The sequence below is a fragment of the Dryobates pubescens genome, chromosome 1 (genome assembly GCF_014839835.1).
Source record: "Dryobates pubescens isolate bDryPub1 chromosome 1, bDryPub1.pri, whole genome shotgun sequence".
Lineage (NCBI taxonomy): Eukaryota > Metazoa > Chordata > Aves > Piciformes > Picidae > Dryobates > Dryobates pubescens.
In genome coordinates this window covers 31,879,011-31,904,748 of record NC_071612.1, presented here as the reverse complement: position 1 = coordinate 31,904,748, position 25,738 = coordinate 31,879,011, and the positions used below count along the sequence as shown (strand labels likewise).

Below are 25,738 nucleotides of genomic sequence, written 5' to 3'. Positions count from 1 at the left end.
TCTGCAGTTGTTATTAAAAAGCAGGTAAATATTTATACCCACATAGGCACATGCAAACTCTGCTTTCCTGCCTCAACTCACTACACCCAATGTAAGACTGTGAGCCACACCAAAGCAGGAAAAACATGATGAAAAAGTCCAGGGTTGGACTGGATGATCTCCAGAGGTTCCTTCCAACCCTCATCATTCTGTGGAAACTTTGAAGAAGTCAGAGAGGGACCAGACACTTTATTGCCTTTAAATCAGGAACAAGTTGCAGGTATTTTTGTTCTGCCACTCTAGCTATGGATCAGGTATCACCACAGGGCTGGACATCAGTGCTGAGCTTTGTATTTTTCTCCTGGCTTTACTCACAGGAGAATGAGGACTGCTGAAGCCAATATCAAGTGGTAGGGAAAAAATGACCCCACTCTCTCCAAGTCTGTCCACGTAGCACCCTATCTGCTCTCACTTTTCAACATTTATAAAGACAGAGGAGGTCTGCTTCAACAGCTGAGGCAGCCTCACATGCTCCAAAAATACAGTCAAAGCCTTTACTTTAGCGGGGCAGTGGTGGACATTGAGGCATTGGAAGTTCCACGGAGGCAGGAGGAAGAATTATTCCCCTGTGAGGGTGACAGAGCCCTGGAGCAGGCTGCCCAGGGGGGTTGTGGAGTCTCCCTCTCTGGAGATATTCAAGACCCACCTGGGTGAGTTCCTGCCCTAGGTGATCCTGCTCTGGCAGGGGGGTTGGTCTGGATGATCTCTCCAGGTCCCTTCCAGCCCCTAACATTCTCTGATTCAGTGCTTTTGCATAAGCAGAAGGCTGTCTCCAGCAAGTGTGCAGCAGCCCATGCTGTCTGTAAAAGCCCTTCATGGTTTATCAACCACTATGAACTGTAGACAAAGTTGACAAAAGAAGCAAGGATGAAAAGGGAGGAGAAAAAGTGAAGTCAAACTCCATTCTGACAATGGCTCTCTCCACAGAAGGCAAGGCAGGCACACGTGTCCAGCACATGGTGGTACTGCACCATGCACACCTGGCTGCTCAGCTGGACTGAGAGCACCAATTTGTTTCACCACAGACTGCAACAGTCACAGAATGACAGCAACTTTCCTTTCCCCCATCCCCAGCCAGACTTAAACCCCCAAAGTGCAGATGAAATGAGCTGTGCTGCCTTTGCAACTCCCCGAGCCATCTGCTCTCCAAAGTCTCTACATTCTTCTTCCTGGGTCAGTCACTTGTCAGCCACACTGCAGTTATCAACACTCACAGAGTCAGACATGGAAAACAGATGGCAATCTTCTGAACCTCCACCCCCACACACTGGAAGCAATGTCTCTCTCTCTCCACACTTGCTGCACATTTAGCTAGACAAAGACATTGAAATGCCAGGCTGGGAATATCTCAACTGCAAATAAATGCCCATTCATTGTCAACATTCATAGTATCAGTCAGGTTGGAAGGAACCACAAGGATCATCTAGTTCCAACCCCCCTGCCAGGGGCAGGGACACCCCACACTAGATCAGGCTGGCCAGAGCCTCATCCAGCCTGGGCTTAAACACTTCCAGGGATGGGGCCTCAACCACCTCCCTGGACAACCCATTCCAGGGCTTCACCACTCTCATAGTGAAGAACTTCCTCTTCACAGTCAGCCTGAATCTCCCCACCTCCAGCTTCATTCCATTCCCCCTAGTCCTATCACTACCTGATTTCCTGAGAAGTCCCTCCCCAGCCTTCTTGTAGCCCTCTTCAGATACTGGAAGGCCACAATTAGGTCACCTCGGAGCCTTCTCTTCTGCAGACTGAACAGCCCCAACTCCTTCAGTCTGTCCTCATAGGAGAGGTGCTCCAGCCCTCTGCTCATCCTTGTGGCCCTTCTCTGGACACCTTCCAGCACCTCCAGATCCCTCTTGTAATAGGGGCTCCGGAACTGGATGAAGTACTCCAGGTGGGGTCTCCCCAGAGCTGAGTAGAGGGGGAGAATCACCTCCCTCGACCTGCTGGCCACACTTCTCTTGATGCAGCCCAGGATCTGATTGGCTTTCCAGGCTGCAAGTGCACACCGGAACATTCTTCCATCCTCCTTGCCACAGGGAGAAGTCTCCACATAGCCAAGTTGCTTCCATGCCAGTGTGAATGCTATCTCAGCCTCATAGCTGGTCATGGGTACTGCTTTTTCACACTTCAATCTGTTAAGGGAGGGGGGATGGAGCCAAGCTCTGCTCAAAGATGTCCCATGGTAAGACAAGGGGCAATGGGGACAAGCTGGAGAAGGCTCCACAGGAACAGAAGGGAAAACTTTGTCACCGTGAGGGTGACAGAGCCCTGGAGCAGGCTGCCCAGAGGCTGTGGAGTCTCCTTCTCTGGAGACACTCAAAACCCACCTGGATGTGTTCCTGGGTGCCCTGCCCTGGGTGCTCCTTCTCTGGCAGCAGGGTTGGACTGGATGATCTCTGGAGGACCCTTCCAACCCCTAACATTCTGTGATTCCCATAACTGTTAATCCTTCAGGCTCCCACTGGTCTGCAGGCACTAATGGCTTTTGCTGTTCCTCATCAAATCAATCAGAAAACATCTCCTGGCAGTTTTAAAACTCACCATCACCCCTGATCAACTACACAAATCAACCAAGGCTGGAAAGAGAGATAACCTCCTGAGAGGAGGCCAGGAAATCACAGGGGGTCACTTTTCAATGGCACTGACTTCAGCAGGGTGCACAGGACTGGTTCCCATTCTCTCTCTTCATCACTGTTGAGGCCACTCAGCAGCTTCTCACAACCAAGGGTGTTCCAGGCAGCTGGCAGTTTTTAATGCTGCCAACATGCACAAAACCCAAGTGTCAGAGTGACAGGAAGTTACCTGACCAATGGAAAATAGGAGCCTTCAAGGCAGGCAAACATCCAGCCCTGAGGACACACATCACACTGTTCAAATTCTACTTTTCAGCTCATTCTGAGTTACTAACTGAAATACACAACATTTAACACGGGTTGCAGCTGGCACAAGACAACCCATCAGCTCAGCAGCAGCCAGGAACTCATTAACTACACCCTTCCTTCCCCCCAGGAGGCAATGGCATGCCTGCAAAAGTATTTTCTAAAAGCCCCTTACTAGCTCTCTATCACACCACTTGTACTCCAACTCATACCTTCTCCTTCTGGATCTCCTGTCTGGTTCAAAACCAAACCAACCAACAAGCAGATTGAAGTGCACACAAAGCAGATTCCATTGCACATCGCAAAACCAACATGAGGCCCTGGGCAATGGGAAGACATAAAAGTCAGTTAAAGCCTGCAGAATTGAACATCAGGAGTGTGAATCAGAAATGGGATGAGCTTCAACAAGGCCAAGTGCCAGCTCCTGCACCTGGGTCACAACAACCCCAAGCAATGCTCCAGGCTTGGGGCAGTATGGCTGGAAAGCTGCTGGCAGAAAAGGACCTGGAGGTTCTAATGGACAGCAGTGTGCCCAGGGGGCCAAGAAAGCCAAAGACATCCTGGCTGGGATCAGCAATGCTGTGTCCAGCAGCAGCAGGGAGGGGATTGTCCCCTGGCACTCAGCTCTGCTTAGGCCACACCTGGAGTGCTGTGTCCAGTTCTGGGCACCTCAGTACAAGAGAGATGTGGAGATGCTGGAGCCAGGGCAGAAGAGGGCAAGGAAGCTGGGAAGGGCCTGGAGAATAAATCTGATGGAGAGCAACTGAAGGAGCTGGGGATGGTTAGTGTGAAACAGAGGAGGCTGAGGGGAGACCTCATGACTGTCTACAACTGCCTGAAAGGAGGTTGTGGAGAAGCTGCTGCTGGTCTCTTCTCCCAAGTAATTAGTGACAGAACAAGAGGGAATGGCCTCAGGCTGTGACTGGGTAGGTTTAGACTGGACAGTAGGAAACATTTTGTGAGGGCAAGAGTGGTCAGGCAATGGAATGTGCTGCCCAGGAAGGTGGTGGAGTCCCCAAGCCTGGATGTGTTTGAAGGTGGTTTGGATGTGGTGCTTGGGGCTATGGTTTAGGGGTGAGGCTTGCAGAGTAGGGTTCATGGTTGGACTTGGTAATCCTGAGGGTCTTTTCCCACCTGAATGTGTCTGTGACTCTGTGATCAGTTCTACAAATGTATTGCTCATTAGCCAACAATTAATGCAGCTGATTTCCACTGGGGTGTTTTCCCCTCAATCAGTGTGTAACTATTAAGAGGCTGTGCACAAAAACAGTATGCAAGGCCTACCCTGACCTCACTACCAAGATTTCTTAACATCTGCTGGTTTAACTACTTTGCAGATTACTTCAGGACTGGTGATTTTGGAAAGCTGCATGGAGAAACCCATCCCAGTTGTGATGATGTTTCAGCACTGCACACTCGCCCAGTCCTTTTCTGAAGAAGTTCACAACTAGGAGGACTTTACAGTAAAGGACTCTAGGAGGACAATTCCTATGATGCAGCTTTCATAGGCAATAAATTACCTCAGTGACTGTAGGGCTTCAAATACCAGAAGGCATAAATGTTTACAACTGTTCTTGAAAGGGGAGGCTGCAGTGAGGAAGGGGACCGCCTCTTCTCCCTGGTAGCAGGTGACAGGACTAGAGGAAATGATTCCAAGCTGCACCAGGGGAGGTTCAGGCTGGATATTAGGAAATATTTCTTCACTGAAAGGGTTCTCAGACATTGGAATGGTCTGCCCAGGGCAGTGCTGGAGTCTCCATCCCTGGGGGTGTTCAAGCAGCCTGTGGAGCTGCTGCTTAGGGACATGGTTTAGTGCTGACCCTTCAGTGCTTGATGATCTTGGAGGTCTGTTCCAACCAAGGATACTCTGTGCATCTCTGGACCTCCATTTCCAAAGCTTGTCAAAGTTTTGCCAGATTCTTTCATCCAGTGCTAGCTTAAGCTGACCTTATTAAACAGTACTGGAAAGCAGCCTGTTCCCAGGAACCATTATGCAGCATTCAAGGCAAACTAGACCATCCTCCTACCTTGTCAAAAGACAGATCCTCCTTTGTACTGACAAAAGAACATGAAAGCAGTCAGTTCCCTGTCCCTCTGTGCTGCCTACTGAATCTTAAGCAAAAAAAAACACACCAAGCCCAAACAATCAGTAACACCACAAGCTCCCCCCCCAACTCAAGAGAAACACCACACAAAAAAGCTTGTATCCCACCAGCAGGAGCACAAAAGTCCACACTCAAAAACACCAGCAGAGAGCTGCCACAGAAATATGACAGGCCTCCCCACCTCTCACAGCACAGCTACTGCAGAGGGTAGGAAATTTGGAGAGAAGAAATACCTAGGCATCTACTCAAGCCTTGTAATTTCCAAGCCCTCTGCAATGACCCAGCCACCTGCAGGGGTCTCTAAAATAGGCAAAACTCATTCCATTTATTTGCTTATCTCTGTGAAGCCTCTGAAGCATTTAAAAGCCTATTCTAAAACAAAAAACAAACCACACACAAAAAAATTTGGTGTGCCTGTTCTGCAATAGCAGAATCTTTGCAGCCCACACCAAAGCTGAGGCTGCACCCTGACCCACAGCACTCAGCTGACACCACTTGAACATTTTCAGCTGCCATCACCCCTCCCAGCTGCAGCCCTACAACCTCAAGTAACCATAATAATTTAAGCAATGGTTGCCTCCTGCGTCAAAACCCCAGCCTGGCTGATAAAAAGGGAACTACTGTGCTCTGCAGGCTTCAGTATTTATGTTTTCAAGGCATCAGCTGATAGGGCAAGGAAGAAAAAACCATGGGTTTGTTTCCTTTAAGAAGCCATTAGTGTCAATCCAGTAATGTGCCAACTTGGAAGAGGCTGCAATCACAGAGCATGATGAGTAAAGCACTCCCAATTAGACACAGAGTAGCTGTAATCAATTACAAACAAACAGTGTAAGAGAAAAAATAACCAAATAGAGATAACAGCCAGAAGCAGACTTTACTAGAAAGGCATGGGCCTGTGTTAGTCTTTGCTCTCATCCTCCTCTCTGATTATACACAGTCTTTGAAAAAATTAACTCATTCATCTCTCATCCTTACTCCAGGAGCTCTGATGTATCCCCTCCAAAGCTGCCCCACCACAGCCCTGATGTCTTCTCCAAAAATCCTTCTGCTACTGAAGCACAAGATCCCAGCCTTTACTTCCCAGATTTAGCCTGGTTCCAGATACCTCCCTTCATGCCTCACAGTCTCCTTGTCAGGCAGCTTACTGTCACCCATGATTTCCAGCTCCTTTTCTTGTTTTCAACTGAGTACACAAAACCTTGTCCAGCTTCACTGGTTCCCACCACAAACTGGCACAGTTTTATTTCAAGGTCCTCCATCCAAGCCCACATTCCTGCAGTCCTCTCAACCCCAGCACAGCCTGAACAGCCCAGATTCACACCCAGCTGCCCTTCAGCATGCTGTTGACAGATACGAAACCTTAGAGCAGTGCAAGGCCACACAAAGCCAAAACTGAGGAGGAAAAAAAACAAGAAGACAACAATTCAGAAGCAGATATGGAAGCAGGTGCAACACTGTGCCAAGCATTGCTAGGAATTAGGGGGGGGAAATTACAGCCTGAATTACTGACTATAAGTAATGCAAACAGAACCAGGCCCACACACTAGATATGTGAGCATGTCTATCATGAGGTAAGCAAAGGCAGTCACTCCTACATCAATTGTTCTCTGCCTTAACTGATTCCTTTCAGAGACGGCTGTTCCAGAAGTGAGAGCCTGATACAAACCTTTTCTGGGTCACTGGCCCAGCACCTTGCTGGTGACTCAGTCACTCTTCTACTTTCTGCCCTCAATATCACATCTTATCAGCTTTAGAAGACCTCACCTAACTCACCAGGCTTGCAGGTTGATTACTATACATTCTCCTTCTGCTAGTTTCTCACTGGACTTTCACACCACTTTCTACCCTTCCCAACTTCTGCAGCAATTCTGCAGTAATTATCAGTATTAAATTAACCATATAGTTTATTTTCACCTTCATGTGCTTCTCAGAAAGGGTTATATAAACAATTCCATACTGGTTTAACTCAAAAATAGTGTTTTCAAAGTTAGCAACTGATTCATTCAAAGTACAAAGCACATTCAGAGACACTTTGAGGCATATAGACATAGTTAAGAGTGTATATAGATGTCAACCTCTCTAGACAGGTGGAATGCCAAGGATGACAATCAGACCCATGCAGAAATGCTTCACAGCAATTCATAAGGCACAGTGTGTACAGCCTGTCTCCTTCACACCTTGGGATGGGACATGAACACAGCTAAGGTCTCCAGTTTGTAGCACAGTGAAAGTGCAAGAAACAAACCCTGGTGTTTCCAGCACAGCCTCCTGCTTCACTCTTGGTTTCCATGACGCACAGGGGAGCAAGGCTATGTGTGCAGCCACCGTGGCCACGGTGTTACACATGCTCCCAAGCCACGAAGACTCCTGCAACTATCTGCAAACCTCCCGAGAGCATGGCTGCAGGCCCACGGGAATGACAATCGCCGCCAGCAGTGGGTTTCTTACCAGCAAGGTCCAGCGTCCTGTCCACGAAGACGATGGAGGCCTTATTAGTGCCCATCCTCCTCCTGTTCCTGGCCGGGGCGTAGCTTGCCAGCTCAGCAGCCACGACCCTACTCAGAGTCCCCACGGCGAAGCATTCCTCCCGCAGCCCCAGGGCGGTGAACAAAGCGTCGAGGTCGCCCACCAGGGCCCGCATCGCCGCCCGCAACTCGGCGGACAGGGCACCCAGCCCGGCCTCCACAGGGCCGGGCCCGCCGGAGCCGGGCAGAGGCGGAAGGAACGTCGCCAGGCCCGGCAGCAAGCAGAGCTCCGCCGAAACGGGCGCCAGGAGCGGCGGGCCCCGCAGCACCACCTCGACGCGGCCGCTTTCGCCCATCCACCGCCGCAGGGTCTCTTCCATCTCGGCCTGTTCGCCGTCCTCCGCCTCGCCGCCGCACACCAGGACGCAGTGCCGCACGGCGCCCTGGTCCAACACTCCGCGCACGGCGGCGGCCGTGCCTCCCCGCAGCGGCCCGCTCACCACGAAGACGACGCGGCCCGACGCCGCTGCTTCCCCCGTCTCAGCGGGCAGAGCCCTGACGGCCAGCGCCCCCGCCGCCAGCAGCTCGCCCGCCCCGCCGCCTCCCCAGTGCAGCGCCTCGGCGCACGCCGCGTCCAAGAAGACGACAGCCCGACTCGCCCTGGCGAGCACGGGCTCCCAGGCCTGCTGGCACACCCGGCGCAGCTCCGGCACCGGCGCCGCCATGGCCGCGGCAGCGCTGACAGCCACAACACCCCGCACGTGCCCTCGCGCGCCGCCGGCGCCGCGGGATGAGTTGGCGGGCACGGATTGGCTGTCCGCCGGCGGGGAGGCGGAGCACAGCGAGCGCTGCCGTCCCGCCGCCGTCGCGGCAGAAGCGTCCCTGGGGAGGGAGGCGTCTGAAGGAGGTTGTGGCAGGTCAGGTGTCGTTAACGGAGCCGGTGAGGTCTTTTCTCCGGCTGCGCGGGCTGTGTTGTGGTGCCCTCGGTGTAACCGGGGCGTCTGCTGAAGGGCTGCTCCTCGCAGCGTTCCTTGCACCTGCCGTGGGGCTTGGCTTCCCTAGGGATTACCTTCGGGCAGTTCTCCCGTCCTGCGGCCAGTACACTGCGGGAGCAGCAGCTGGGGCACCACGCTGGGACAGGAGAGGGTAGGAGGCGCTTCTTGATGGCAGTGCCAAGTTCTGACAAACACTGAAGTGTTTCTCTCACCTACAGTCTGTATTAGAAACACTGCTCGAGCTCTGGCCAGCAGCGGAAGGTCCGTCTGAGCCCTGACAGTTCACTTCTGCCTGACGTTGTCCTGAGAAGGCTTCCTTGGTCTTGCTCCCGGTAAATGTTAAAACAATTCTATGTCATTAACATTTCGGTGCTGCATCGGTATCTTTATTATACCAGAGCATTTTGGTACTCACTAAAGTGTACAGCACTGGAAAGGTGAAACTTCCATCAGTGTTCCCTGTTCTATAATTCTCTATTTCTGGTGTTAGCATTAATGAATCAGTGGTTGATAAGCTAGCAATAAGAAAGATAATTTCTTTTGATAAATGCAACTTTTATGATGTTCAGTTGGAGACATGAAAATTCTACTACTTATAAAAATTCTTGATCTGAAACCCTATTTCAAATATAGCTAGGGGGGAAAAAAACCCACACCATAATATGCATCTACAGTTTATTCTCCTCAAGAGTATAAATGGCTCATTTGAAAATCTCTTCTGCATGGAATTTCACTTGTGCAGCCTCAATACAGAATGAGGAGGATACTTTTTCTGACATTGGATATAATGTGGAATTAAATGGAATTAAGTCCTCTCCTTCCAGTCTGCCCCATGCCTGTTCCTACCCTGCTGCATTCTTACCTTTTCCAAACCCAGACTTAAGTCTTTATGCTCTTCCAAACCAAATCAGTTCTGTTAACCTTAGGGTATATGTGATGCTAGAAAAATAGGTAAGTTAGTAGCGAAAAATAGGTAAGTTAGTAGCCTTCTGGACTATTTGGATTATAAACATGAATGCCCAAGAGAGGACTGGGCATGGTTAACCACCAGGCCCCTGGGTTTATACATAATTAGAATTAACCTCTTAGACTGCATTACCTTGAGGACTCTGAGCTTTTGTTCTCTGCACTTCTGAGCTTTTGTTTTATGCTTGAGTGCCATGACCAGAAGCTAGGTGTATTATGGCTTGTCTAACTCTTCAGTTGCCATTTTTCACAGCTCAGGTTTTTTTCAGACCTCTGGTCAAAACAGAAGAAAGCAAATACTTGTTTATCTTTAGAAGTACTGTATAGATTGCAACTAGTTCTGCAGATTCCAGTGCTGAAATGAATAAATAAATGAAAAGGGATCACAGGACCGAAGAAAAAAATCGGTGAATCAGTTCAAAGTATGGTGGTTGAGTTGCAAACCAAATTTTTCTAAGTAGTTTTTATCCCATGTGCAAGTTTACAAGTTCTGTATTGGAAGAAGAACTGAAAGGGTTCTTGTAAACTTGATACCTTTTTGTGGGTTTCTGGAGTGTAAGGTGTTTATGCAGCTTATAAAGAGGTTATCTTCTGTTCTCAGCCTTTTAACTACTCAGGGCTTTGAGAGAAGCCTTTTTTTTTTTTCCAGCCCAAACTGCTGCTCTCCCTCTGCACAGCAGTTAGGAGAAACTGCAAGGTCACTTCTAGAGGCTGGCACTGGTGGAAGTTTGGAGAGCAGCAGTTAAAATGCCATCTAGGCCAGCACTCTGCCTATGAAACAAAGAAGTTAAGATCTCCTCTATCCAGCCAGAGCCACAGGTGGGTGAAGCTCTTCCTGGCAATGGTGGAAAGTTGGCAACTATGTTCATGACTTGGCCTTCTTGGGTCAGCTTCCAACAGTCAAGCTGCTCAAGGTGGATTTTGATGTCAACACTGGTTCAATGTGATGTTTATTTAAAGGTTTCTAGGAGGAAAAATGTTTTGAGGATCTCTGATGATGTGTTTTAAGGGATCTTAACGTTCTACACCTGCTCCTGATCTCTCTTTGCGGCATTTTTCAGAAACATATTTTCTTAATTTTTCCATGTTTCTACACTCAAAGGAAATTACTAAGATGTCTACCCTGTCATAAAACCATAGAATTGTCAGGGTTGGAGGGAACCTCAAGGATCATCCAGTTCCAACCCCCCTGCCATGGCCAGGGACACCTCACACTACAGCAGGTTGCTCACAGCCACATCCAGCCTGGACTTAAAAACCTCCAGGGATGAGGCTTCCACCACCTCCCTGGGCAACCTGTGCCAGTCTCTCACCACCCTCATGGGGAACAACTTCTTCCTAACAATCTCAATCTACCCATTTCTAGATTTGCTCCATTCCCCCCAGTCCTATCACTCCCTGACACCCTCAGAAGTCCCTCCCCAGCTTTCTTGTAGCCCCCTGCAGATACTGGAAGGCTACAATTAGGTCTCCTGGGAGCCTTCTCTTCTCCAGACTGAACAACCCTAACTCCCTCAGCCTATCCTCATAGGAAAGCAGCTCCAGCTCTCTGCTCACCCTTGTGGCCCTTCTCTGGACATGTTCCACACCTCCAGCTCCTTCCTGCAAGAACTCCAGAGGGCTCCTAAGGTCTCCAGAACCGGACACAGTGCTCCAGGTGGGGTCTCACCAGAGAGGAGTAGAGGGGGAGAATGACCTCCCTCGACCTGTCATTTAACATTGGCCAGAAATGTGCTAAGTGGCCAAGTAAAGAAAGCAAGAATGAACATGAAGACACTGATGCCCAGTTAGAGGTACTACAATACACATTTATTTCATGAGAAACAAGTGCCTAGAAATGTTATGGGTGAAAAGCCACCTTTGTTGGCTTCTCTACTACATACATTTAAAAAAAAATCTAAAGGGGTTGCATGATGAAAACCTCCCCAGTTGTACCACACAATTAATGATCTCTATGTGACACCCAAGCATTTCATAGAATCATAGAATTTAATTATCAAGGAGAAAAAAAAAAAAGTGGAAAAAAGAGTGCTTTTTATGAAGGAAGATTGATCATGTGAAGTGTCATGCTCTGAATCTGAAAACAAGGCTTTCTGTGCAGTTCAAAGAATAGGCTTTCCCCACCCACCCAGAGGTGTGATGGGTTTGTAATACAGCTAAGTCCTCTGGTCCAATCTTTCCAAAGCTGCCCTGATGTGCAAAAGGAGTCCTTTTTAGTTCACACAAACCTTCTTAGCCCGGAGGAGAGGAGGCTCAGGGGAGACCTTATTGCTCACTACAACTACCTGAAGGGAGGCAGTAGACAGGCAGGGGCTGGTCTCTTCTCCCAGGCAACCAGCACCAGAACAAGAGGACACAGTCTCAAGCTGTGCCAGGGGAGGTTTAGGCTGGATGTTAGGAAGAAATTAATCATAGAGAGAGTGATTGGCCATTGGAATGTGCTGCCCAGGGAGTCACCATCACTGGAGGTGTTTAAGGAGACTGGATGAGGCACTTGGTGCCATGATTTAGTTGATTAGATGGTGTTGGGTGATAGGTTGGACTTGATGATTTTGAAGGTCTTTTCCAACCTGGTTAATTCTATTCTATTCAGTGGTGAAGTCGCCATCACTGGAAGTGTTTAGGAGGAGACTTGATGGGGTGCTTGGTGCCATGGTTTAGTTGATTAGATGGTGTTGGGTGATGGGTTGGACATGATGATCTCTTCCCACCTGGTCTATTCTATTCTATTCTGCTGGAGACTCCATTTGTACACACAACTGACAATTGCTAGGCCATAACTTTCCTAATGAATCTTGCAGCATTCCCAGGTGCAAAGCGAGAAAATCATCAACAAAACCAGTTTGCTACTTCCTGCCACATTTCAAAGAGCGATTTCTTCGTTAAGTGCATGGTTACGTTCAGGAACACTCACAGCACGCTTTGGATGTTAAACGCTTACTGGCGCTAAAAATAAAACTGGGGTGGGGGGGGTGGTGGTAAAAAAAAAAAAAATCTATAAAGAGTTGCTAAGCCTTAAATACTGGCTGCAGCTGGGAGAGTCCTTGAGCGGAGAGCTAGGACAGCACGAGTAGAAGCAGCAGCGTGTTTATCCAGCGGCTACGCTCCCCCCTGGCAGCTGCCATCAGCTACCAGCAGAAGCACGGCACTGGACTGGACGTGTGTCTGGCCAAGCTCTGCTTCTGGAGATGGGTGAGGATGTCCCAGATGAGCCCGCCGCGCTGCCGGTGATCCGTGGTGAGGGGGCGGACGGGCGTTTGGGGATGCAGAAGAGCGCAAGGACCTCCGAGAGCGGCGGAGACAAAGAGCAGCGAGAGGGAGGAAAGGCCGCTGTGGCCGGCACGCTGCGCCTCAGGACCGCGGGGAAGCCTCAGGGGAGGTGAGTGCCGGCGGCTGGCAGCACGCAGAGGGGAAGACCGAGAGTGCGAGCGGCCCCGGGCACGGCCTGGCCGCACAGCCACTCTCCCCTTCACCCTGCGGCCCGGCTCGCTCCTACCGCCGGCAGCCGGGAGGCCCCGCGCCTTCTCCTCGCTCGTAGTCCCTCGGCGACCAGAGGGCGCCTGGCCGTGGCGGGCCGCGTCCCCGAGCCGGCAGCAGGGAGGAAGCTGTGCGAGCGGCCGGGCGCCGCCGGGCCGCCCCCCGCATGCCCGTGCCCAGGGCGCCGCGGGGCCGGGCCGGGCCCGCTTCCTGTGCGTGTCACTCACTCGGCGGGGGAGGGGAAGCGCCGAGCAGACGGCGGCCGTTCCTCCGCCAGTGGTGCCGTTGGGCCGGGTGGGCTCTCGCAACCCTCCCCCCGTCTCGGCTGCCGCTCGATCGCGGCCCGAGGCGCCGGCGGAGGCGCGGGAGGTAGCGGCGGTGCTGCCCAGCGGCGGGAGGCGCCGGCGCCGCCGGGCCTGGGCCCTCGCGTCCCGCGGGAGGCGGCCATGTCTACCGGCGAGGTGGAGCGGTCGTCGGCAGACCTCGGCGGGGCCGCCGGGGACGAGGAGGAGGAGTGGCTCTATGGCGGTACGGACCTTCCCAGACCCCCGTTCCCAGCCCGCCTCCCCCGCCCGCCCCGCCGCCGTGCCCCGCCGCGGCGAGAGGGGGTGGGGGTGTAGGTGGGGGGTGGGTAGGCCGCGGCGTGCGCCGCCTTGCCGCACCGGCCCGGGACCGATTGCAGCCCGCCGCGCCGGGCTGGCAGGCGGCCGTTTAAAAGGGTCCCTCCGTCCCGCCACCCCCGCCGCTGCTCAGTCCCCTCCTCCTGGCCAGCCCTCCGGCGGCGCCGTCCCGGGCCTGTGCGCGGGCCCCTGCCCGGCGCAGGGTGTTCGTTGTCCCCTACCCCGCGGCCGGGCTCTGAGGCGCTGACGATCCGCCGGCGCCTCTGCCCTGGCCGCGTAGGCCGAGGCGTGCTGGGCCTCCGCAGCGGGAGGCCCACATGGTGTGCCTGCCGCGCACGTACCCCGGGCACGACCGATCCTCTCCCCTGGACCCCCCCTGCCTGGGCTAGCAGCGTTAAAGTACTGAAGCGGCCTTAACCTTTTCTGCGTTAAACTTTCCTTGCAACTTCAGGGAGTTCCTTTACGCTCAAATCGAAATGAAACCTGTAAACCCAGCCCTGCCCCTACGGTGGGCCTGTCAGTATAGAGCACTGTAAGGGCTTGGGAGCCTGCTCAGCTGATTTCACTGCGTCTCAATCATGAACTGAAGGGTTGCCTGATAATACTCATGACCAGGTATCTGTCACAGTTGGTATTCAGGGGTTTGTTGTTAACTGCTGTGTTGGTTTTTTTTCCTCTTGTGCTAGATGAAAATGAAGCAGAGAAACCAGAGGAAGAAAAAGCTAGGTGAGTATCTTGACACCTGAAAGTCTTGTAGCATGGCTGCACAAAAGTTTTATTCATCATATTTTTCCCTGCTTGAGACATCACAGTGCCCAAACACACTCTGGTATCTTTGCAGATCTCTTTGACATAATATGTTTGGTCTGCTAGAATGACCTGGCTTGCCTCTGAAATTGGGGCACTTGAGTTTTGAAGTCAAATTTTAGCTGTGAGGCTAGCAACAGCCCCGCACAAGATGCCAACAGGTCTGTTATTTCTCCAAGCATTATTCTTTGCACTCTTAGTAATGGACCAAGACTTTATTTGTCCTAGATAATTTAGGAATTAAAGGACAGTCTGCTTCCCAGAATGTTTACAGAGGACTACAGGGAGGTAGTGGAAGACTCCTAGGTAGTTGGATTTGCAAGTCACATAACACATCTGTTTAGAGTTTTGGGGTTCTTTTTATTATAAAAAGAGAGTACTTGGAATACATTTAGAAGAAGCAGTATTTGGGACAGCCTGCTTGAGTTATAAGCAGCTGTATGAGAAAATGATGCTTTGAAAATCTAGCTGAGTTGTTGGAGGTTGATAGCAAAGGCTGAAAATGGGAATCTGTCTTTCCTCTGGGAGGGAAGAAGTCTCCCAACTCTTAAACTATGGAAATTGTTGACTGTCAAGATAAATTAAACAAATAAAGGGGAAGTCAGTGCAAGAAATCATGCCTTGTTGTATTCTATAAATGCTATCAGCCAACAGGTGGTTTTCTTGTCCATGAGAACTCTTGAATTTAGTTACTCTTGGTGGATTTACTTAGCTTGCTCAGCTGCTGCTTTGAAGTGATGTCAACTGGTGAGATGCGCAGTGTGACACAGCAGTAATGACCTCCACCACTTGACAACGTGCAATATAATTTTGGAGCAGCCACTGGATGCAATTATTTGATTCCCATTGATTCTTGTAGTGTAAGAATCAGAGGTTTGTTCCTGTCACCTTCTCTTTGTCACTTAACAGTTTCCTAAACCTCTATTGCATTCAGCTTGAATCATCTCTTTCCCAGGATGAAAAATTCTACTTAGTTATTTACTCTTTTATTTGCAAGCTATTCCATATCAGTTGATTCCTTGTGTTCAGTTACCTCTCCTGGACCTGAGACCTTTTCCCAGTGGTACTGTTGTTTAAGAAAATTATTTGCATGTCAGATTAAGAGGAGTGTGTCCAGCAGATCCAGGGAGGTTCTCCTCCCCCTCTGCTCTGCCCTGGTGAGGCCACACCTGGAATATTGCATCCAGTTCTGGGCTCCCCAGTTCAAGAGGGACAGGGATCTGCAGGAGAGAGCCCAACAGAGGGCTGTAAGGATGATGAAAGGACTGGAGCACTGCCTGGTGAGGAGAGGCTGAGAGCCCTGGGGCCTTTTAATCTAGAGCAGAGAAGACTGAGAGGGGATTTAATAAATGTTTATAAATAACTGAAGGCTGGGGGTCAAGAGAAAGGGGACAGGCTCTGATCAGTGGCACCCTGGGATAGGACAAGGGGCAGTGGACATAAACCTCCAGCACAGGAGGTTCTACCTCAACATGAAGAGCTACTTCCCTGTAAGGGTCCCAGAGCACTGGAACAGGCTGCACAGAGAGGTTGTGGAGTCTCCTTCTCTGGAGACTTTCCAGCCCCATCTGGATGTGTTCCTGTGTGACCTGTGCTGGATTCTATGGTGCTGCTCTGGTAGGAGGGTTGGACTAGGTGATCTCCAGAGGTCCCTTCCAACCCCTAACATCCTGTGGCTAGAGAAGATGTTATACACCAGTGTCTGCTCAGTTGTGTCTAGCTTGGAAACTGACTGCCTCAGGTACTTGGTTACAGACTGCAAAGCATAGCAAATGGTTGCTTATGCATCTTGTGAATTGTATTTGAAATTCTGGAAGTGTGCTAGTAGTTACCTCTTAGAATTTTTTGGTCTCTGGCATCCCACATGGTGAGCTTTTATTGGAGTTCTGGAGCTAGTCTCTCATGTTAATGGGTGATGAAGTGACACAGTCAAGCTTGAATGCCGGGGCTGTGTTGGGTTTTGGTGCAACATGCTCGAGTGGGTATAACAGGTTGCCCAGGGAGGTGGTGGCAGCCTCATCCCTGGAGGTTTTTGCAGCCAGGCTGGATGTGGCTGTGAGCAACCTGCTGTAGTGTGAGGTGTCCAGGCCCATGGCAGGGGGGTTGGAACTGGCTGATCCTTGATGTCCCTTCCAACCCTGACAGTTCTATTCTATTTTGCCAACCAGAAGACAGGATGAAAATCATTCTATTCAAGAAGAACTGGCAGTTGCTCACTGCATTTCAGAAATACCTTTTTCAGTGAAACAATATTGTTGGGAAATGGCTCCCAGCTTACTCTGCTGTTTGTGGTGTAACATCCTGCCAGTTAATGGAACTGTCAGGAATGACAGTGCTGTGGAGGAAAGAGCAGGAGGTGTGATACAGCTCATTTGCATGACTTGGACAGTGCCGGTCATTTTAGATGCACCAGTAGTTTCAAAATGTTTTTCAGTCTACATAATTGAATTAATTTAATTGTAGCTGTTCCATATGGTGGAAGGAGGCTTTCCAGTGCACATGTGGGAGTTTTGCTTCAGTGCAACATTGCCTGTGGGAGTTTAAATGTTCTTTTTTCCCCCCCCATTATTTCTTTGAAATATGTATTTGCAGGGGGGAAAAACTGCTGTTGTTTTCCCTTTATGTGTTGTTCAAATAAGGATTTAGGTCTAATGCCTTACTACTTCCAACCATGCCACCAACACATAGGTTTTATAGTAGTGAAATATTATCCTGCTAAGATAAACTCATATTAATCTAGATCATTTTAATGTAGAATAGCATAGAATTGACCAGGTTGGAAAATACCTTGAAGATCATGGAGTCCAACCTATCACCCAGCACCATCTAATCAACTAAACCATGGCAACAAGTGCCTCATCCAGTCTCCTCTTAAACACCTCCAGGGATGGTGACTCCATCACCTCCCTGGGCAGCACATTCCAATGGCCAGTCTCTCTTGCTGGGAAGAATTGCTTCCTAGCATCCAACCTAAACCTCCCCTGCCACAGCTTGAGTCTGTGTCCTCTTGTTCTGGTGCTGGTTGCCTGGGAGAAGAAACCAACCCCCACCTGGCTACACCCTCCCTTCAGGTAGTTGTAAAGAGCAAGAAGGTCTCCCCTGAGCCTCCTCTTCTCCAGGCTAAGCAACCCCAGCTCCCTCAGCCTCTCCTCACAGGGCTGTGCTCCAGACCCCTCCCCAGCTTTGTTGCCCTTCTCTGGTCATATTCCAGCATCTCAACATCTTTCCTAAACCGAGGGGCCCAGAACTGGACACAGGACTCAAGGTGTGGTCTAACCAGGGCTGAGCACAGGGCAGAATGACTTCCCTGCTCCTGCTGGCCACACTGTTCCTGATGCAGGCCAGGATGCCATTGGCCTTGTTGGCCACAGCCAGAAGATAGCTGAAGCTCTGTCACTTCTCTGGAGTAATGTAGTAAAGGTTTTTTTTTCTCCCTCATTAGCTGGTATGTGTGAAACAACAATGTACACAAATGCCTAGTTTCATCTTTTCCTCTTTGTTCTTGTTTTAAGTGTTCCACCTCCACCTGGAAGTGAAGAGGAAGCAGCAGAAAATGGCGTTGTAAAAACGGTAGCTCTGAATGTCTTTGTCTTTTGATTTATGGGGGGTGATTAATTTGGCTGAATTAATGAACTCGCGTGGAATGTGTGCCTTTGACTTTTGTGTCCTGAAAGGTGTGTGACAATCCCTGCAGAGGCTCTGTGGAAATCACTGAATTAGGAAATTCGGTTCTTACCTGCACTCCTCTTTTTCTAGCTAAAAGATAAAAAATGAGTAGTGACTCCAGAGGTTTTGGGTCTTGGGGGGTAGGGGGGAGGGTAGAGAAGATGCCTCAAGGCACCTCTTTTTTCTCAGACATACCCTTTTTCAAAGTTAGACTCAGTTTTGTCCTCCTTGATAAGAACATAACATTCTCTAATTGTTTTGCATTTGTGAATGTGCTGAACAGTTGCCATTTGCAGAATGATGGGAAAATATGGATCAAGAGATGAATTACACAGGCTTTTCAGAGCAGAGTAGAGCACTTCTTTGTTAGTAGCTTGTGGCCAGCAGGACAAGAGAGGAGATTCTGCCCCTTGACTCTGCTCTGCTGAGACCACACCTCCAATACTGTGTCCAGTTCTTGTATGCTGAGCATCAGAAGGAAACCGCTGTTGGAGTGAGTCCAGGGGAGGCCACAAAGATGATCCAAGGGCTGGAACAGCTCTGCTGTGAGGACAGGCTGTGGGTGCTCAGCCTGGAGAAGAGAAGACTCCCAGGGAACCTTGGAGTTGCCTTCCAGTACCTGAAGGAGTTCCCCAGGAATGCTGCAGAGGGACTTTTCATCGGGGTATCTAGAGACAGGACAAGGGGGAATGGTTTGAAGCTGAGGCAGAGCAGGGTTAGACTGGATCTTAGGAAGAAGTTCCTCTGTAGGATAGTGGTGAGACTCTTTAATAGGCTGCCCAGGGAGGTTGAGGCTCTGAATCTGTCTGAACAACTAATTAATTAAATGGTTATTGGAATTCTGCTTAGAAAAAGGAGAGTGATGTTCATGGAGAAAAAATGGTGGTCTCTAAGCTGATCATTACCACTTGGGAGAGTCAAACTAAGTCAAGTAGAGAGATCCATTAATTGATGGCTGAGTGCTTGTCTAGAGTCTAAAAAAACAATTAAACTTTGCCATGAAGGAGAAATTGGATAGAGAACACAATGGAAGATCTCATTATACCTTGAATTCATTATTCAGTTGCACTCTGAATTTTGTGCTGTTTTGTTCCTCTTGCATCAGAACTGGAAGAAGTTGAGAGAAGTAGAGATGCAAGAACAATCAAGGTAGCTCCTGTACAAGGAATGGCTGAGTAAGCAAGGACTTTTCAGTCTAGAGGACAGGCACGCAGAGGGTGTGATGGAGGCTAACAAAATCATGTATGAAGGCTGTAGTTAAGGATTTATTCCTCCAAGTCCTTTCCATATGAAAACTGGTACTGGACATGAAAGTTGTAGGGCCCAGGATGAAAACAGTTCTCATGCAGTAGTGGGTGCTATGGAGCTCCTTGCCAAAGAGTGCCACTGCTGGGAGCTTGCATGAGTCCAAGGGAAGTCTGGACAAGTACTTGAGAGAAAGACCCGTTGGAGATTACTAAAGAAACAAACCATACCTGTCTCAGGAAGTGCTCTGAGCTGATAAGAATCAGCAGCTGTGTTAGGGAGGAGCATTTTATGTGTTTGCCCTGTGGTCTCTGGGAGGGCAAAACCAAACCAGAACACCAAACAAACCCAAAACACTGGGCTAAACCTGCTCTTGGTTTGAACTGGCATGACTGCTGTATTCACCAGCAAGCTTGAATGCTATGGGACAGAACAGCAACTCATTGTGTTCTTGAAAACGTGGTTTTCAGCCTGTTCAGTGAAAAATCTCAGGTGTTTCATGTAGTTTGCTGATGCTGCTTTCTCTGAGCTGGAAGAACACTTTGGATGTGTAATGGAGGGTGTCAAGAAGCTAGTTGTGCTTCTAGAATCACCTGGGTTGGGAGGAACCTCCAAAGGTCATCTAGTCCAACCCTCCTGCAGTCAGCAGGGACATTCTCAACTAGATCAGGTTGCCCAGAGCCCTGTCAAGCCTAACCTTGAATATTTCCAGGGATAGGGCCTCAACTACCTCCCTGGGCAACCTGTTCCAGTGCTCAACCACCCTCATAGTAAAGAACTTTTTCCTAACATGCAATTACAGAATTGTCAGGGTTGGAAGGGACCTCAAGGAGAAGCCTTCTCTTCTCCAGACTGAATAGTCCCAGCTCCCTCAGTTTATCCTCAGAGCAGAGCAGCTCCAGCCCTCTGTTCATCCTCGTGGCCCTTCTCTGGACACCTTTCAGCACCTCCAGATCCTTCCTGGAACAGAGGCTCCAGAACTGGACACAGTGCTCCAGGTGGGGTCTCAGCAGAGTGGAGCAGAGGGGGAGAATCAACCTCCCTGGCCCTGCTGGCTCTGCTTCTCTTGCTGCAGCCCAGGATGTGATTGGTTTTCTGGGCTGCAAGTGCTCACTGCTGGCTCCTGTTGAGCTTCTCCTCCACCAGCACCCCCAAATCCTTTTCTTCAGGGCTGCTCTCAAGCCAGTCCCTGCCCAGCCTGTAAATCTAAGTCTCCTCTGATTTAAAATCATTGCCCCTCATCCTATCACTGCAGGCCTTTGCAAACAATCCCTCTGCATCCATCTTGTAGCCCCCTTCAGATACTGGAAGTCTGCTATAAGGTCTCCCCAAAGCCTTCCCTCCTCCAGGCTGAATAACCCCAACTCCCTCAGCCTGTCTTCATAGGAGAGGTGCTTCAGCCCCTTGCTCATTGTCTTTAGATTGTTTCCTGAGTGACAAGAGTAGAACCAGTGTGCATGAGCTAGATAGAGGGAAGAAGGCTCTTAGCTGGTAGAAACTATTCTGTGCTTATTTAGGAAACGTCTTGGTTCTGAAACAGGACTTAGTGTTCAAAATACTTCCCTATTTGCATCCAGAGGTTTCAGACACTTGCAGCCTTTCAGCAGGTGAGCTTCCTAAATGTGCTGTTAGTGCTACTCAGTTCTGAAGTGTAGGAAAAAGTTTTATGTTGAAGAGTCTTGTCCACTGCAGAGGTGAGTGACTGCTTTGACCTTTTCTTTTGTAGAAGGCAGCAGAGGCTGAGGATGACAGTGATAGCGATAGCGATGATGATGAAGACGATGTTCAAGTCACCATAGGGGATATTAAAACAGGAGCTCCACAGTACAGGTAAGTTACTGCAACACATTAACTGGGGGAACTTTTAAGATCACATTTAATTGCCTGCTGAGGCTCTTTAATAGTTGTCAGTGTCAGTTGCTATGCAAATTAGTCTCAGTTTAGGGCTTTTTTTTAGCTCTTTAACAGTGCTCTGTAGAGATACACTAACTTGGCAAACAGCAAGGTGAAATGGGCTGTCTTGGAGAGCTCTTGCATGAGTTAAACTTTGGTTTCAAATGTTGAGAAATAGGTGTGTCAGTTTTGTAAACCAGGGAGTTGGGTTTTACCATGGAATGGCTGCCACACAGCATTTTTAGCATTGTTCTGGAGGAGGTGGATTTTTGTTGCACGGTGGTAGGGTGGTGAGCACAGAGAACATTAGAAATATGTGTCCTTGTTCCTGTTTGGGAGTGGATACAGCTCTAATTAGACCTCTGTAGTTTCAATTCCTATTGCTGCTCTCCAATGAGATTTTCATGGACTTCAGAGTGGAGCTGCCAGTCTCTGGAGATAGTTTCTCAAGAGCATGGGTTGGGCATTTGTGCTTTACACGAATTTTTTTGCCCCTGTTATTGCCACATATTCCTCCTCTTGATAAAGGGCTTGTTTTTCACTGAAAGCTTTAGAGCAGATTGAATCTTACCCAAAGTTATGAAACACTGTTTTTTTTCATGACATGGACATTTCTCTGAGGAAAGTGATTTGCTTTTTTCTCTTGGCAATCCCAATGCTTATTAAAACCAGAGGTGTTAGGGTGTCATTTCTTACCAGGATTATGACAGGTCCGCAGGTAAGTCTGACTCATGCATATTGTTGCATTCTTACCTTTAGAATGCAGCTGATACACTCTTTTTATTTTGTTTTGAAACATAGGATTTTTTTAACTGTCAGTCTTTTGTACCCTGAACTAACTGTGCAAACCAATGTAATGCAGAAAGAGCAGTCCTTGTCTGCTTTCAATAACGTGGAAGTACGCTTATGGTGGAGGCAGTGACCTCAAGTTTTTCAAGTCTAAAGCAAAACTAGCTTCATATTCTCAGTGGATTTGCTGGTGCTCTTCCCCATGAATACAGAAAACAAAGCAGATGATCCTAAATCTAATTAGAGTGGAAAGTTTTATGGAAGAAATGGTTGTTTTCTGGATACCCTTTTTTTTTTCTGGGCAAATGGGGCAGAAAGTTCATTGAAGGGTGGTAATCTAAACCAAACTGCTCATTGCTTTTAACTTGAGGATAACAAGCTCCTTTTATAGGATTAAATGATTTTTCATGTGCTCCTTTTATAGGATTAAATGGTTTTTCTTGTAGCAATCAACTGCTGTTACAACGTCAGATTTGTTTGACAAAGTCATGCACAAATACAGCAGGGCAGATCAGAAGGTTAAATGGAACCTCCTGGGACCTCTGGTCCTTTATCAGAGAAACTGGGACTGGATGATCTCCACAGGTCCCTTCCAGCCCCCACCACACAGGGATTCCAGGATTCTATGAGTGTTATTTTACAATGTACTGGAACCAAAGCTTTTCTTGAGCCTTGATCTGAGGGTACTCAAGAATCTCAGGCACTCAGAAGTCTCCTGGGTTGATCACCCTGGTGAGACCCTGGAACAGGTTGCCCAGGGAGATCATGGATGTCCCCTACCAGGAGGTGTTCAAGGCCAGGTTGGATGGGACCTTGACCAACCTGGTCTGGTGGAAGGTATCCCTGCCAGTAGCAGGATGTTGGAACTAGATGGTCTTGAAGGTTCCTTCCAACCCAAACCGTTCTATGACTGTCTGTTTTGGGTCAGTTTTGTGCTGTTGCCACACTTGAACGAAAACTCAAAGTGGGTGGAAGTGGTGCTGCAAACTGTAGACTGCCTTCCAGTTATAAACTAATCTCATTATGGATTGATACTACCTGTAAGCATAACCTGTAGTGCATGCAAGTGGTTGTGAAAGCTAGCTCTTAATGATTCAAATGAGCAATATTGCCATTCCTAAAGGAGGTAAAGCAGTATCTGGAGTTCTGAAGTGCATTTTTATGAAGAAAGCTCTCAAGTGCTTTAGAAAGTGAAATGTTACATTTTTGGAGCTCACCAGAACTGGTGTTTGCTGAAAGTACACTGAAACAGCCAGCCTTTGAGTCATTGTAGAGAAATGGTTCTATTTGCTACTTCTGCACAGATTAAATGGAGTAATTATGGAAAAGAGAGACAATCTGTCTAAGCCCTTTCTGTTTGGTTTGGGTTTGATTTTGTTTCTACTTTATTCTCCAAAGTGTCATCTGTATCCCTAAATGAACTTCATTTTTCCTTTCTCTCTTCTTCTGGTTATGTCCATTCTTGTTTCTATCAAGGTCTTTATCCTTTCAACTCAGGAAGAGTGACTGGGACTTGCTTCACAACTGTTTATTAGTTGGAGAAGTTGCTTCTGAGCATAGAAAGGTACACTCTCTTCCTCCTAGGCTGAACTCTTTACTTTTACAGTGTTACCAGCTTGGAAAGCTAGAGATTCAGGATGGTGATTGAGACTGGGTCCAGTTTGTTTCTGGATCTAGCTAACACTTGTTTTGTATTTTCTCCTGGGTTTAGATTTTTCTCTAATTCAATTTCTTGTTGTTTTTATTTTTTAAGTTATGGAGCAGCACCTGTGAATCTCAATATAAAGACAGGAGGACGAGCTTTTGCATCTTCTGGTAAGGAAATGTACACAGCAATATGAGTGAAAAGGCAAAAGAAGAATTTCATGGAATGGCTCAGGTTGGAAGGAACCTCAGAGCTCATCTTCTCCAACCTCCCCACCATGCCCAGGGACACCTCTCCACTAGATTCAGCTGCTCAGGGCCTCATCCAGCCTGGCCTTGAATATCCCCATTGGGGAGGCATCCACAACTTCCCTGGACACCCTATTCCAGAGTCTCAACACCCTAATACTGAAGGACTTCTTCCTAAAATCCAGTCTAACCCTACTCTCCCTCAGCTTCAAACCATTGCCCCTTGTCCTGTCTCTAGGTGCCCTGGTGAAAAGTCCCTCTGCAGCCTGCCTGTAGGATCCCTTCAGTTATTGGAAGGCAGCTCTAAGGTCCCCTGGGAGTCTTCTCTTCTCCAGCTCCCTCAGCCTGTCCTCAAAAAGGACATAATTTTCACTTCTAAAACTTCTTGATAAATTTAAATCTGACTTACACCCCCACCCTCACCCCCCCCAATTTTAAATATGTGCCAACTATTTGGTAGAGTCAGAAGGCTCTAACTTTCTCATTTTTCCTCACAGGTGCTAAGGTGAAAGGGGTGGATCTAGATGCACCAGGGAGTATTAATGGTGTGCCACTTCTGGAAGTAGATTTAGATTCTTTTGAAGATAAGCCTTGGAGAAAGCCAGGTAATTCTCTGCTTTACATTAACTGCTATGTAGATGTTCAGTAGGATCACAGGATGTTAGGGGCTGGAAGGGAACTCCAGAGATCATCCAGTCCAAACCCCTGCCAGAGCAGGACCATACAGTCTGGCTCAGGTCACAGAGGAATGCATCCAGACAGGCCTTGAAAGTCTCCAGAGAAGGAGACTCCACAACCTCTCTGGGCAGCCTGTTCCAGTGCTCTGGGACCCTTACAGTGAAGAAGTTCTCCCTTGTGTTGAGGTGGAACCTCCTGTGCTGCAGCTTACATCCATCCAGATTATTTATTATTTCCTGTTTCCTATATATAGCTCTTACCTACCCTATAGCTAGAAGATACTGTACAATATCATCTGGGAAAAGCAGCTGAGTTGCCTTTGTGCTGTGCCACAGAGCATGTGGGTGTGCTTCTGTTTCTTAGAATACATCCCACACACGTGTGAGTAAAAGAGACTGCAGGACATACACTTTCTGGTTTTCTTAAACTTATGTATATCCTGAACTCTCCTTGGAAATGTGTGGAGATAATTTCCACTGGCCTCTGCCACAGGACAGCAGATACAGCAGAACAGAAGGTAGTCCTAGCAGGTTTAGCCATGAAGAATGGTGAAACAGAGCTGCTTGTGGTTTTTTGTGTTCATGGATAAGATGTCCATGGGCTTTGAAGAAGCTGGTACCACATGAAGTTTTCCTAAGTCTCCTGTGTTTATTGTGTGCTTCTCTCAAGTGACTTATTTAATACCAGCACTGGGTGGTTGTTCTCTTTTTCAGTGGCAGTGTATCTTGATGCTCTGTCTAGTTTTTTTCTAGTGTTTGTGGATTGCTTTGGCAATGTAATTAGGGTCTACAAAATGGGGGGGAAAGAAAAGAAGCCTTTGGTGTTTGACCTCTCAGATATTGAAAACACTCTCTGCATTTGAGCTTTGTCTTACAATAAATATTCTTGGTGGCATCAAGTGAAACAGCGTCAAAATCAACTGAGTCAAATGCAACACCAGCAAAAGGAAGCTGAAGGAACCTGTAGGTCTTGCACTTGCCTTACTGCAAAGATACAGGGATTGTAAAGTCCTGTAATTTTCTGTAATTACCTACTCTTGGTCCCTCAGACAGGATGCCAGGCAAGGTACTCCCAACTACATTTGAATGTTTTGATAGCCTTAGCCACAGATGCTGTATGTTCAGTGATGCAACACTCTGATGTGTGCTTCATTAGGAAGTTTTCAGATGAAGACCTGATCTGTTGTGATGTGTTAATTTGTTCAGTGAAGAAAAGGTT

The 25,738-nt window shown here is 48.5% G+C and overlaps 2 protein-coding genes across 3 annotated transcripts in view; one reads left to right on the top strand and one right to left on the bottom strand.

The window, feature by feature from the left end:
• The window catches only part of SCFD2 (sec1 family domain containing 2), a 208,510-nt gene extending 200,294 nt beyond the window's left edge, over positions 1 to 8,216 (bottom strand). Inside the window, exon 1 of the mRNA XM_009899304.2 lies at positions 7,475 to 8,216. Coding sequence (XP_009897606.2) covers positions 7,475 to 8,216 — 742 coding nt within the window. The remainder of the gene's footprint in view (positions 1 to 7,474) is intronic.
• A 4,652-nt stretch (positions 8,217 to 12,868) lies between these two features.
• FIP1L1 (factor interacting with PAPOLA and CPSF1) overlaps positions 12,869 to 25,738 on the top strand; it is a 38,205-nt gene continuing 25,335 nt past the window's right edge. For both annotated transcript variants that reach the window (XM_054163441.1, XM_054163436.1), the window contains exons 1-6: positions 12,869 to 13,457; positions 14,236 to 14,275; positions 17,869 to 17,926; positions 20,994 to 21,097; positions 23,703 to 23,764; positions 24,340 to 24,447. In XM_054163441.1, coding sequence (XP_054019416.1) covers positions 13,376 to 13,457; positions 14,236 to 14,275; positions 17,869 to 17,926; positions 20,994 to 21,097; positions 23,703 to 23,764; positions 24,340 to 24,447 — 454 coding nt within the window. In that variant the 5' untranslated portion in view covers positions 12,869 to 13,375. The remainder of the gene's footprint in view (positions 13,458 to 14,235; positions 14,276 to 17,868; positions 17,927 to 20,993; positions 21,098 to 23,702; positions 23,765 to 24,339; positions 24,448 to 25,738) is intronic.